The sequence below is a fragment of the Alligator mississippiensis genome, chromosome 3, assembly GCF_030867095.1.
Source record: "Alligator mississippiensis isolate rAllMis1 chromosome 3, rAllMis1, whole genome shotgun sequence".
In the NCBI taxonomy this organism is placed as follows: Eukaryota; Metazoa; Chordata; order Crocodylia; family Alligatoridae; genus Alligator; species Alligator mississippiensis.
This window is the reverse complement of record NC_081826.1, coordinates 216,453,551-216,466,910: the sequence shown is the minus strand read 5'-3', so window position 1 is coordinate 216,466,910 and position 13,360 is coordinate 216,453,551. Positions and strand designations below refer to the sequence as shown.

At 40.6% G+C, this 13,360-nt stretch overlaps 1 protein-coding gene across 2 annotated transcripts in view; it reads left to right on the top strand.

The window, feature by feature from the left end:
* The window catches only part of MEGF10 (multiple EGF like domains 10), a 180,653-nt gene that overhangs the window by 46,708 nt on the left and 120,585 nt on the right, over positions 1-13,360 (top strand). For both annotated transcript variants that reach the window (XM_019478144.2, XM_006276658.4), the window contains exons 4-5: positions 3,913-4,014; positions 6,073-6,173. In XM_019478144.2, coding sequence (XP_019333689.2) covers positions 3,913-4,014; positions 6,073-6,173 — 203 coding nt within the window. The remainder of the gene's footprint in view (positions 1-3,912; positions 4,015-6,072; positions 6,174-13,360) is intronic.

Here is a 13,360-nt window from a genome sequence, read left to right as displayed (position 1 = left end):
CTGATCTTGCATTTGATAAATGGAAAACAATACAAAAGCAGGCTATATGTAGATAAAAAGGTTACCTCATTCAACACAGAAAAGTCATCAGCTCTGGGGTAGGATACAGCAGCCATTATAACAACATCAGCAATACTACACAGCACAGCAAGAAGGAAATAAGAATACCTTATCCAATTAATTCAGCAAAGGTATATAGTTATATATGCAGAGTATAATTAACCACATTGGAGTTTGGCCAAGTGTGATTATGGTGTTTCTTTCCTTTACAACATTTCTAAAATCTAAATTAAAACTTGTTGGCTTAATTTTTTGATGAGACTCAGACATTTAAAGTGTACAGTTATAAATTCATCAATTTAGTTAGTACACTTATGTATACAATATCATGATAATTGCCAGTAGAATGTTCACAGTGAATAAGAAAAGATTAAGCAGTAAGCATTTGTTTTCACTTCTTTTCATGTGTGAAGATTATTATAAGGAAACCATGTCTCTTAGTTTTATCATCATTTAATAATGCCTACAACTGATCAGCTAGTCCATAAGCCAGTCTAACTGTTTTTTTGAGGACATCTCCCGGCCATGTTTTCTGTGTCAGAGTAAATTGTATTTTATATCCAAGCAGTGAGGATATTGGCAGAGATAAATTCGTTATGATCAAACTTTTACAGGGAAAATTGGACTTTATATTTTATTTTATGGTCTGTATATAAAAATGGCCTCTGAAGTCATTTTCCAACAAATTATCTGAGCTTCACGTGGATGATTTGGCCTCATTTGCCTTTAACTTGAACATGTAGTTTGGCATGTGCAAAAACTCATGTTTGCTGCTGCATATCAATTAGTTAGCTGACTAAATGCCTCTGGATGCAGTTAGTAGCACAAATCCAGAGGCAGGTCTGATATCTTATATATATTAACTGTTTTTTTTCCTTCTGAACAAATGTGAGGGTATCTACAATGTACCAGAGTTGTATAAAAATGTTATGCAGAACTATTAAAGTCTTTAAGATAAAGAATTACTCAAAGGATACAGAAAGCAGAAATGTTACAAATCTATCTCGTGTTTCTGAATATCAAGTTTTGTTCATAGTCACATTTTCCAGGGCCTAAAAGGAGTGAAATATATGTGTAAATCTTTTATTAAAAGTTGACATAGAATTTACTCTTCCATTCAGAACTGATGACAGAAGTAGACAGGTGTAGGGAAGAATAGCAGGAGCTACTAACTTGTAACTGTTGTTGTCACTGGCATTCCTGCACAGCCTGGTAAACCCCTCATTACATTTGAACAGAGATGAACAGAACTGCCCCTTTGTGAAATAAAAAGTATAGAGCCCCTTGCTACTTTGGGCAACCACCATAGCATTTTGTTAGACAGCTGGATGGATTAGAGCCTTTGGGAGAAGCAGGAACTAGCTTGGAGTGAGTTCTGGGCACTTGGAATTGTTAAACTTCCCAATCTCCCTCTTCAGTCAGCTGATCAAAACAAGGGGAGATGGTAGGTAGTGTTTGGGAGTAGCTGACAGATTAGGGGTACCAAATGTGCAGAATGCTATTTGACCACACACTTGGCACATGTTTGTTGCTGGCCCTGGGAATTAGTACTACAGAAAAAATGTACCATGCACTCTCATGGTTTATAATCCCATTATGCAATCAAATGTTGACTTACTGCCAGCACAAACAGTCTGGTTAAGATTTTTAAAGATGATTCTGTTATTTTTTTTTCTTCTCCTCTGAAGTTGGTCTAGGTTCCACTTCCTCCAATGACTTCTCTGCACAGTGTAGGGCCCTAATCAGTAATCACATAAATTCTTCTATTGGTTTTCACCTGTAATTTGTAGGGAAACAGTGCTGACACTTCAGCATTTTATTTCCTGAAAACCAATGAACCAAACCAAGAAAAAGAATTGTTTCTTTTTTACTTGTACAGTTTCTAAACCTGACTAAGAATCATGTCTATCCTATATCTGTTAATCACATATTTGTTCCAAATGTTGTTAGTAATTGTTATTAAACACCATTCTAAGAGAACAGGTACCTTAATCTCTTGAGTTCATAAGTATTTTTAGATTTTTTTTTATCTTTTCTACTTCTAAACTTTCCACTTTCTCTAGAAGTCCCAGCAGGTTTTTAGTCTCTGCTTCCTCTGGTAGAGCAAGTAACCTTATTGTGTGGCATCTAGCCTGGGTCCCAGCTGCTCACTAAGGTTACTTAAAAGTTTATTCTCTTTATAAATCCACTGGAAAATGTATTACAAATCTCAGTCTCCTTGACTGACTTTTCCAGTTTGGTTCACACTTGAGACAGTGGATTTTTCAGCTTTGCATTATTTGTTCTTCAAACAATCTGTTACTAATGCTGTTTGATCAGATACATTACCCAGTAGACCTGTCATTGTCCACATACTGTACATTTTTCTTTCTTAGCGAGGTCTATGATCTTTCAATTTATGCCTCTGTTTGTATTCTTTAGAAATGCTTGATTTACTTTTTAGTTAAAGTTGAACTAACTTTGGAACTTCGGTTATACATACAGTATTTGGCATTTTTTTTTTGGACTTTTATATTGAAATACTTCCTGATCATAGTTACTGGATAAGTCCATTAATGTACTGTGTCCATGCCTTCTGTTTTGAATGTGTAAATTTCAGCAATTTAAGTAGTAAACAAAAAACTTTTTTGTCTGATGTCTGTTAATATCTATGCAATATAGTATTCACTAGATTGTTAACATCTAATTGACAATGATATGCTGTTTTCCATTTCTTAAAAGGATGGACAATGCTAAGGTCAGAAATAAGAAGATTAACATACTGTGTCTTTCCACAGATGTCAGTCTATTGAACTGTAAAGTCTCTTGTTAAACTTTTCTTACAATCAGCAACAATTCAAAAAGTAACAGAACTCAATTATTTTCTGGAAACTTCTAAATTATTAAATTCAGAGCCCTTGACTTTGAACTATTAGTCTTCAATAAATCAGAATTCTACTGACTAACTCTTTGACAGAGGTAATTTATTTTAAGAACAGTCATTGTAAAAAAAGAAATATGACCTGTCTCTCAAGTTTTACAAATAAGGCATAAAATGAAAGGCTGGTGTTTTTTTTTAAAGCAAAAATCTATGTGATCTGAATCTGTAAGAAGCTTGCATGATAATATTACCATGGAGAAGCCAAGTGATATATGGTGATGTTTTTCAGTTAGGGTGGCAATTATTAATATTTTAATATATTTATGTAGGAGCAAATTAAGGCTGGAGGGCCCAGTCCTCCAAATTACTGAATTCCCTTAATTTTCACTGAAGTCCATGGAAGTTGAGAGTGCTTAGCACTTCTTGGGATCTAAAACTTCATTTGCAGAATAGATACAAAAACCTAGAAGGACTCAAAAGTCATCTTGCATCAAGAGCACCTTAAGTGTGGGGAAGTCTGATTCAGAATTGTCTTTCCTGCTTATTAGGCAACAAGAAATGAAGTCACCATTCCATTTTTTATCTATTCATGGTAGATGCTAGGTGAAGTACTGAATGTGTCAAAGTTTCTTGGGGCCACTCCCATGAACTGAGATCACAGTCACTCTCTGTAGAAAGAGGCAGGTATTAGATGATAGCGTACAGCTGACATTGATTTTATATCTCTAATCTTGGGAGACATTGAGATGGTGCAGTTTTCAGGTTGTGCATCTTAGAAAGCAAAATTTGGATTAAAAGGAAAACTTATCTTGGTAAATTTAATATTAATATAAATGGTTCTGTGTGTTGTTTGATGGTCGCTACAGGTACCTACTTGTGTTTATTTATCACTTTTAGCTAGAGCTGTCTTTCAGGGTCAGTTAGCCTTTTGTGAAAATATTCACACTAATCAGAATATACTTGCTTAATAATGTTGTTTTCTTTGTCTCCAGTTATTCAGTTACCGTTCAAGAATCATATCCACATCCTTTTGATCAAATTTACTACACCAGCTGTACTGACATACTGAACTGGTTTAAATGCACACGGCACAGGTAATGTACATTGCTTTCAGATTGTTCAGTTACTGGAAGATGTATGTTTTGTATTGAATGTAGTATACAGGATGTATCAACTAAGGTGACTACACTCCCTACCATTTGCACTTCAGGTGAAGTTAAAAATGTATTTGACTTACACAGTTGTGGCCAACTGTTTTGTCCACACAAGTTGAACCCCCTCTTGTCCCTCCCTGAGTGCCAGTCTGATCTCCCTCCGCCCCCTTCCTCTCCTCTAGAGGTGTACCAGATTGTGCATGGGGCAGTGGAATTGAGGCAGGTCGCCTCCAGCCTCTGACCACAGCCACATGGAGCAGAGCAGAAGTAGGATACTGCTACAACAGAAAGTGTTACCATTAAGAGCTATGTTATCTCTTCCCTGGTTCTGCAGCTGGAGCAGTTTTATATGGCCAGTGAGGAGCCAAAGCTTTGAACCCAGCATCAGCTACAGGGCCAGAGAAGGTTTAGCTTGGTTCTTGGTGATGACACCTGGAATCTCCTTTTGCCACAGCATCCTGCTCCAAAGAATGCTCTATCCGTGCTTCCATTCCAGTGCCTTCCTTAGATCAGTACCCTGGTGTTTGTATGGAACTCAGGAACTACCGATGCCTGCCACTTGTGCCACATGTGCCATGGGTGGCCACCTGTGAACTAGCAAAGTGATAGCATAAAGGTCTGGCAATATCATAGGGCATATCATGCCAGCAAACATGTCTAGAAGAGGTAAGCAAGTTAGAAAAGAGTGTTTTCTACTCCAAAAATGAAACACCTTGACTCCTGTAAAAGGTACTTGGATGGAGAAATAATGAAACATGGCTTGATTATCATATTTTGTGCACTCTGTGGGGAAAGTAAGCATTACTTTCAGAAAAAAAGTTTCCCCCCAGGAAATCTCCTTCTGGGATATTTTAACCAAGGAAGCAAGGAATGAATGACTTAAAACTGCTGTAGGCAGCTGGAAAGTGCTCTTCCCTTCTGTGCATGGAAGTGTGCCTGTCAGGGCTGGAGGTGATACCTGCTTCTAGGAGCACTCTGTAGCATGGAACAGCTTAATGTTGATAACTTTATAGGCTTGATGTACTGGCAACATGCACCTATTTGCCTATACTACATTTAGAAATGTGCTGTTCTTTTAATTTGAATTTCGTTGATGAAAGGATTGTATGCTGTTTACTTACAGCAGCCAGTAGGAGCGAGTTGGCAAATTTTCCAGGCTGAAGCTCCATAAGTGAAGTGGAAAGAGGAAATAGCTTTAGGATAAATGTTTCCCCTATTCTGGTGAAATTGCTTGTTTAATGTTAGAAAAATGTAAGTCTCAGTGATTCTGTACCATTATCATGTGACAGATACAGTTGCTTTTCCTCCATGCTGCTCACATAAGGTGCAACTTCTCTGAGATGGTGATCATTGTTAACATCTGCTGAAGTCAGCACTTTGTAAGATTTGAACCCACAGAGTTCCTCTCTCTTCATCTTGATCCTTCTCTGGGCCTTTGGCTCTTTGAGCCCTTTGCAGGGTAATTTCGTTGCCTTTGGAAACTTGTCCCGATAATAGGCCAATCTAAGTGGCCAATTTGTGTTGTTTCTTGATTTTACTCCTGAAAATGCCACATTTTGGGGGCATTCGAGGAATGACTAAGATCATTATAGCCCTGGGTAGTAGTGTAGGGATGCATCCAGGTGCCCAGGGCACAGGGGCAGCAGCAATTTCTGGTTACCACATGATCATGATTGTACAGGTGCTGGCAGCAGCTGCTTTTATTTTTCACCCCCTCCCTCCCATGTTATGTCACTGTTCTAGATAAGTAGCCAGAAAACTTAACCTTTGTGACTGGTTTTTCACCACCCCTGAAAAATATGGTTTATAATGAATTATAGGCAGATTTTGTGAAGGGATCACAAGATTAAACTTTATTAACCAATAAAGCCAGGTCTCTGCTCCCCACTCCCCAGTCTTTTCTATGTATCCTCCCAAGATTTTCTTAAATATCTTAAAATAGAAATTGTTTTACTTCTGAGAAATTATATCTGTAACATTCCTTTTTTTTTTCATCAGAATCAGTTATCGCACTGCCTACAGACATGGAGAAAAAACTATGTACAGGCGGAAATCCCAGTGCTGTCCTGGGTTTTATGAAAGCAGGGAAATGTGTGTCCGTAAGTTCAAGTTTTTATTGCTTTACTGTTTCTTATGTTTATTAAGATGCTGGATTGGCTCCGTTTTGGAGAGAGGCTTGTGGGACTTGAGTCATAAGGGGCCCAATAATCCAATCAGGTACAGCTTTCATTGAAGTCAGTTGTCCAGAAAGATTTGTCACTAAAGTTTACAACCCAAGCATGCTTTCAGCCTAAGTTTAGAGTAGAGAATGTACTTCTTCTTGTTTGTATCAAACCATTGTGGCTGGACGATATTACCATGTACATGTAAGGTATGGGTATTCCATGCAAATGTGAGCTGGTTTATTAACCTGGTTAAAGTTAGCCTTTTAAAATGCATATCACAACATCCAAAAGTGACCTATAGTATTTATTTTTAGATCTTGGAAAACTGTACTTTGTGAATGTAATATTATGATATGGTACCCCATGATATTTTGTGCCTTTTACATTTTTATCTTGCATTACCCCCTGGAATTTGAAAATGCAACAGTCAGGTTCTTTGACTAAGTATAATATTTGTGCACATGAGAAAGCAAGGTGAAAATGAATTGTTATGGTCTACAATCAGATTAGCATTTCTTCTGTAATTTAGGATTTTCAAAACATATTTATTAGGGTTGTGGAAACCAAAACCTAAATCTATTTGGACGATTAAATAGTCCATATTAGTGATGTTATCTTCTCTCTGGATTTTGAGTAAGCATTTGAGAAATGTTATTCCACTGAGCCATTTGGCCAGCCATAGCATTTTAGCTTACAAATTCATACCAACATTATCAGTTATTTAATGTTAGATATATATAAAGATGTGATGTGCTGCTTTTTGCTCACAGTCAGCTCCAACTTTCAAAGAAACAACAAATATGTAAAACATCCTTTTAAAAAAGATTGTTGATGTTTTCATGTTATATGAAAGTAAAAAGTACAAGGCCCATTTAGGGAGCTAACATTGCTTTCAGTTGATTCTCTAATGTTGTATCCTATAATGTGCTGAAAGCCTCTGTGTGGAAGTGAGCAGCCTGCAAATCTCATTCACTTCAATGAGATATGAGGGTGTCCAACACTCCACAGGGGGAGCCTGGTGGCTACCATGGCAGGACAAGCTTGACAAGTGCCATGGCGGTGGCTGCTGTGGTTGTTGTTGCGGCCAGGCCTCATTTATAATGAACTTTGTGCAAGCCACATGAATACATTACTGTGAGGCTACAAAGATTCTTTTTATTACATATGCATCTTAGAATTGTAATCAAAGGCTTGAGACCTGCTGTAGTTGCTGAAAACACACCATCTTGCCAAAGACTGCTAGAGGCTTCACTGGCAGCAGTTTAATGGCTAATTGTTATTTCATTATTTCTAATCAGGTTGGGAGTGATTCTTTTTCCTTGGATTCTTGCTGTGGCTGTGTGTGAAGAATATGAATTTGGCCTAGAAAGTTTTTTTTCAATAGTAACAAATTTCTGATGTTTACTGTATCAGAAATGACTGTGGGCCAAGTACAGGGTTTTCCATATGATCTGAAAAGAACTTAGCTGCTACTTTTGAATATATACAACTTATGACTCATGTACCAATTGAGTAAGTTATAGCCTTCACTAGTCTCATGATAATGTCCTTTATTTTTCTTAGGTTCCAAAAAAAAATCCCTTTTTAAAACCCAGCATGATCATGTGGATTTTTTCCCACCATCTGCTGTTCCTGCAGCATGACATGGTGGCATATTGCTATTATATAATGAGTTAATGTCACAATAGGACAGGACACCTTGAAATATCACAGCAATTAATATGTTATTTTCTTACAGTTAGTACTTGAGTATCCAGATACCTTCATAGAATTTGTTCCCTTATGAAGGAGACTGAACACTTTACCTGCAAACTCATGATCCCCAAGGAGCCTTGAACATGATAAATGGCCAAATGTATCTAATGTATATCTTCACGGGGGCTACCATTACTCTTTGGTAGTACAGAAGTATTATAACCTTCAAAAAGTAGTATTGTTCTGATAAATATGAAGTTGCTGATGAGATGCTCAGGAGTAAACTGTAATTTCACATCAAGGAACTGTCCTAGCATCATATCTCCATCTAGGAAAGTTATTTTAAATTTAACACACTAACGACGACACACGTGGGCTAGTTTTACCCTGTGGTTCATTGCTGCAGATATGTATAACTAACCATATTGCAAACACATTTCTCATGTCCCTGTCAGTGCTACTCTGTTGGCAAGGACCATAATGTAGCAGTGCACTTCCTAATCGGAGGTTCATGGAGAATGTTGCCCTGTCACCTTAGCAGAAACATCACTGACAGAGGAAAATAGATCTCTTCAGGAGAAAATGGCAACCATAATAAATAGATGGCACATGTGGCCAACAGAAAGATTAAAATAAACTAAATAGTAGGAAAGTTTCATTGTTGCATACTGTTGCATCCCTCTGATGCTACAATGGATCTTATACCAGGCAAGGAGACTAAGACAGTTATCTTAAACTACAGGCAAGTTTATTGAACCCTAACAGATACAAGCCTAATTAGAACTGAAGCTGCATTAGCAGTTAAAATTTTTAGGTTGTAGCTAGTCAGAGCAGATGCTCACCACCTCATAATGTTGTGAATGCAGGTTCACTGGTTGATCAAGTCATGAAGTCTTCTCTGAAGCTCCTGGTTCCCATGTTTGCTGTTGAGACAAGATCTTGAATTGGTGACAGTATCTCTTCAGGCTTTCTTTTATACCCTATAGCTTGCATTTCTTAATGCATAAAATTAGCTTAAGCCTTCCTCCTAATGCATATTAATAATCTTGCTTTTGTTTGCCAAATATGGTTACCTTCAACTGAAATTTTATATTCTGAGATAATCTTTTCATTCTTAGGTAGAGGCAGGCTTTGCTCTGACTGTTCCTCTTTGCTCAAACTATATTCATTCAGTTTAGTTAGTCAACTTCCCCATTCATGTCAAGTCAGGGACAGTATTTTTCCATCTGCTCCTTTCACCTGCTCCTTTCACTGGGTGCATGTCTCAACCACAGTTCAAGCTAAGCATGAAGCTTGAGCTAATCATAAAGGTCAAACGCAGGCCTTGAAGGCCTCTGGGTCCCAATAGTACTGTCATGTATGCTTGGCTGGCACCATAGGGCTTAATTATTTTTTGGATTGACAATAGCGTGTAGGATTTTTAAAGTAACTTTATTTTCCATAAAAATTGTTATTTTATCCTTTTATTTAGAAATGTAGAGGAAGCTCTCGTATGGAAAACTCCCAGAAGAAATTTTCATTGTCCTTTGAAAATGTTGGTTTAAAGAACTTCATGAGGAAATCCTGCTAGTAGATCATTTAGGCATGATGCAAGACTTCACTGTATGCACTGAAGTCTAGTTAAATTAAAAAAATAAGAACTTAAATTTTAGAATATGTAAATGAGTACTAACTAATCCACCTAACACACTGATTCATAGGTTCATAGATTCATAGATATTAGGGTCAGAAGGGACCTCAATAGATCATCGAGTCCGACCCCCTGCATAGGCAGGAAAGAGTGCTGGGTTCAGATGACACCAGCCAGATGCCTATCTAACCTCCTCTTGAAGACCCCCAGGGTAAGAGAGAACACCACCTCCCTTGGGAGCCCATTCCAGATTTTGGCCACTCTAACTGTGAAAAAGTTCCTCCTAATGTCCAGTCTAAATCTGCTCTCTGCTAGCTTATGGCCATTATTTCTTGTGACCCCCCCCCAGGGGCGCCTTGGTGAGTAGAGCCTCACCAATTCCCTTCTGTGCTCCCATGATGAATTTATAGGCAGCCACAAGGTTGCCTCTCAACCTTCTCTTGCAGAGGCTGAAGAGGTCCAGGTGCCCTAGACTGTCCTTGTAGGGCTTGGCCTGCAAGCCCTTAACCATACGTGTGGCCCTTCTCTGGACTCTCTCCAGGTTATCCACATCCCTCTTGAAGTGTGGCGCCCAAAACTGCACGCAGTATTCCAACTGCGGTCTGACCAGTGCCCGATAGAGTGGAAGTATCACCTCCTTGGTTCTGTTTGTCATGCATCTGCTGATGCACGATAAAGTGCCATTAGCTTTTCTGATGGCTTCGTCACACTGATGACTCTTGTTCATCTTGGAGCCCACTAGGACTCCAAGATCCTTTTCCGATTCCATGCTACCGAGCAGGTCATTTCCTAGGCAGCAGGTGTGCTGGAGATTTTTCCTCCCTAGGTGCAGCACTTTGCATTTCTCCTTGTTAAATTGCATTCTGTTGTTTTCTGCCCATTTGTCCAACCTCTCCAGGTCTGCCTATAGTTGTTCCCTGCCCTCAGGTGCGTCCTCTTCTCCCCATAGTTTTGTATCATCCGCAGAATTGGACAGAGTACTTCAATCCCTCGTCCAAGTCACTGATGAAGACATTGAAGAGTATCTGTCCAAGGACCAAGCCCTACAGGACCCCACTGCCCATGTCCTTCCAGGTCGATACCGACCCATCCACTATCACTCTCTGGGTATGACCCTCTAGCCAATTTGCCACCCGCCGAACTGTGTAATCATCCAAGTCACAGCCTCTTAACTTGTTTACCAGTATGGGGTGGGATACCGTACCGAAGGCCTTCCTGAAGTCTAAGTAAACGACATCAACCCCTACTCCTGTGTCCAGGTGTTTTGTAACCTGGTCATAAAAAGAGACTAGATTAGTCAAGCATGATCTACCCACTACGAACCCATGCTGGTTTCCCCTCAGCATAATTTTTTCTGCTGGGCTCTCACATATATGAGCCTTAATAAACTTTTCAAAGACTTTGCCAAGGATGGAGGTGAGACTGACTGGCCTATAATTGCCTGGATCCTCTTTCCTCCCCTTCTTGAAAATAGGGACCACATTGGCCCTTTTCCATTCCTCTGGGACCTGGCCCGTGTGCCATGAGTGCTCAAATAGGCTTGCCAGTGGCTGTACAATGACATCAGCCAGTGCCTTCAGTACCCTCAGATGGAGCTCATCCAGGCCTGCTGACTTAAATGCATCCAGTTCTTCCAAGTGACTCTGCAACATCTCAGGGTCAATACTTGGTAGTCTGGCACCCTGCTGTTGCTTCTCTACAATCCCATTGTGAGACTTGTGTTGCCCCTTGTTTAGGAACACTGAGGCAAAGAACTCATTGAGGAGTTCAGCCTTGTCCCCCCTGCCTCCCCTCACTGTGGAGGGCATTGATCTGCCCCCCCATGTCCCTTCCTTTCCCCCTGCTCTTCCACTACACTAGACTTACCAGCTGGAGCCAGCTATCCACAGTGCCAGCTGTGCTCCTTGCTGGCTGAGTGCTGTGCTGCGGTAGCACACACGCACTGATTTGGGACCATTGTTTGACTTAGCAGTACTCTCCACTATGAAATGATTTTAGGGGTGCACCGATAGAGATTTCTGGGGCTGATACCGATAGCTGATGTTAAAGGAGGCATATTGGCTGATACTGACCCAATTCCCAATATAGCTGCCTCCAGCTGGGAAGTCCGTGTGATGGAAGGAAGGGGCACTGGGGCAGCAGATCAATGCCTCCCCCCTCCCATAGTGAGGGAGGGGGCAGGTACTTCCCAGGTGGAGTGGGGGGGGCAGAGCCACGGCTCATGGTGGGGCTGGCGGCAGCGGCGCTGGGAGCAGAGGAGTGGCAAAGTTAGGGGTGAATTCAGCATCCTCCCAGCACTGCTGGTGCCCACTCTGAGCTTAGCCCACGCCAAGAAGAGCCCAGCACAGCCCCAGCTGCAGCCCACCCTGCCCCGTGCAGGTCTGGAGGGCACATGCCCCCCCATATCATCCCGGGGTGCAAGCAGTGTTGGAAGCCGCCTTCCCCCTCCCCCCCCGCAACGACCCGTGGCTCCAGACCCCCCAGCCACCTGGACAGCACCGGCTCCTGCCCCTGCCCCCTCCCTCAGTGTGGGGGGCATTGATCTGTCCCCCCCATGCCCCTTCCTTTCCCCCTCCTCTTCCATCACACCCAGACTTACCAGCTGGAGCCAGCTCTCCACACTGCTGGCTGTGCTTCTTGCTGCCTGAGTGCTGTGCTGAGGTTGTGCACACGCATTGGCATTTATCAGCCAAATTACTGGCCTTGTTGGGGGCCAATCCAGCAAGTTTTCTTTATATCAGTACCAATCTGACATCCGGCCAATATATTGGTGCACCTCTAAATAATTTTATTAAATTTATTAAGGCACTTAATTTATAGTTTGGCTACTAGCTTTAAATGTTCTATCAATTAAGAAAAACAGCAGCCAAAAACAATTTTAAAATGTTTGCAAGTTATTCCCATTAAATAATAGGATTTGAGTTGGTCAATCCAGTAGGCTTGTGTGGAACTATGACTCGGGTATTGCTACTTGATCCTGGAAAGTAAATTAACTTTCCACAGCTGAAAATGTACATTATGAGGCTGTTCTTGGTTCATAGGATGATCTAATATTTGCTTATAAACTAACAGGCCTCTCTTGCTACTCATAATAGTTTTTATTTATTTTGTTCCACTCTAACTAGAATATAATTGGTACAATGTAAAATATCTGGTCTCTGATATAGAATTTATTTAAATGATAAGCAGTATCCTTTTCTTCTAGGAAATACCACTGATTGGTTTTATGTTTTCCTTCAAATGAGGTGAGTCATCAAGCTTTGAAAGACAATATGATCACAAAATCAAATCCTCAAATAAATCTTTTACCTGAGCCACTGATATGGAACAGGAATGTTAGTGATAAGAGATATTGCTGCTCTTGATGTGTAGGCTGAGAGGTTTAAGTAGTGGTCTTGATGCATGGCTTTGCCTCTGCTTCCACTGGAGCAGGCTTTTTCTCATCTGATGCCAAAGCATCATATCTGTTCTCCAGCTGGAGGGCTGCAGGCTCAGAAGAGGAGCGCTCAGAAGAGGAGCGCTGTGTTTTCCTAGAGGTGACAAGCTGCCAGCTTCCACCTTCCTGATTAGCAGTTTCCTGTCTCTTCCACTGCCTTCTGGCTGTCTCTCTACCATGATTTTCCAGTTCTCTTTCAACATAAACATAGTACACACTAAACACATGCACAAGAGAGGCAAGAGATGCAAGAGGGGCAGATTGTCCAGGGCCACTGCAGATTTTTGTGTTATGGTTTTGTCCTCTTGATTCTCAGAGGAGATGGTGGTGTGCCTTGCTTCGAAATAATGTCTGCATGAT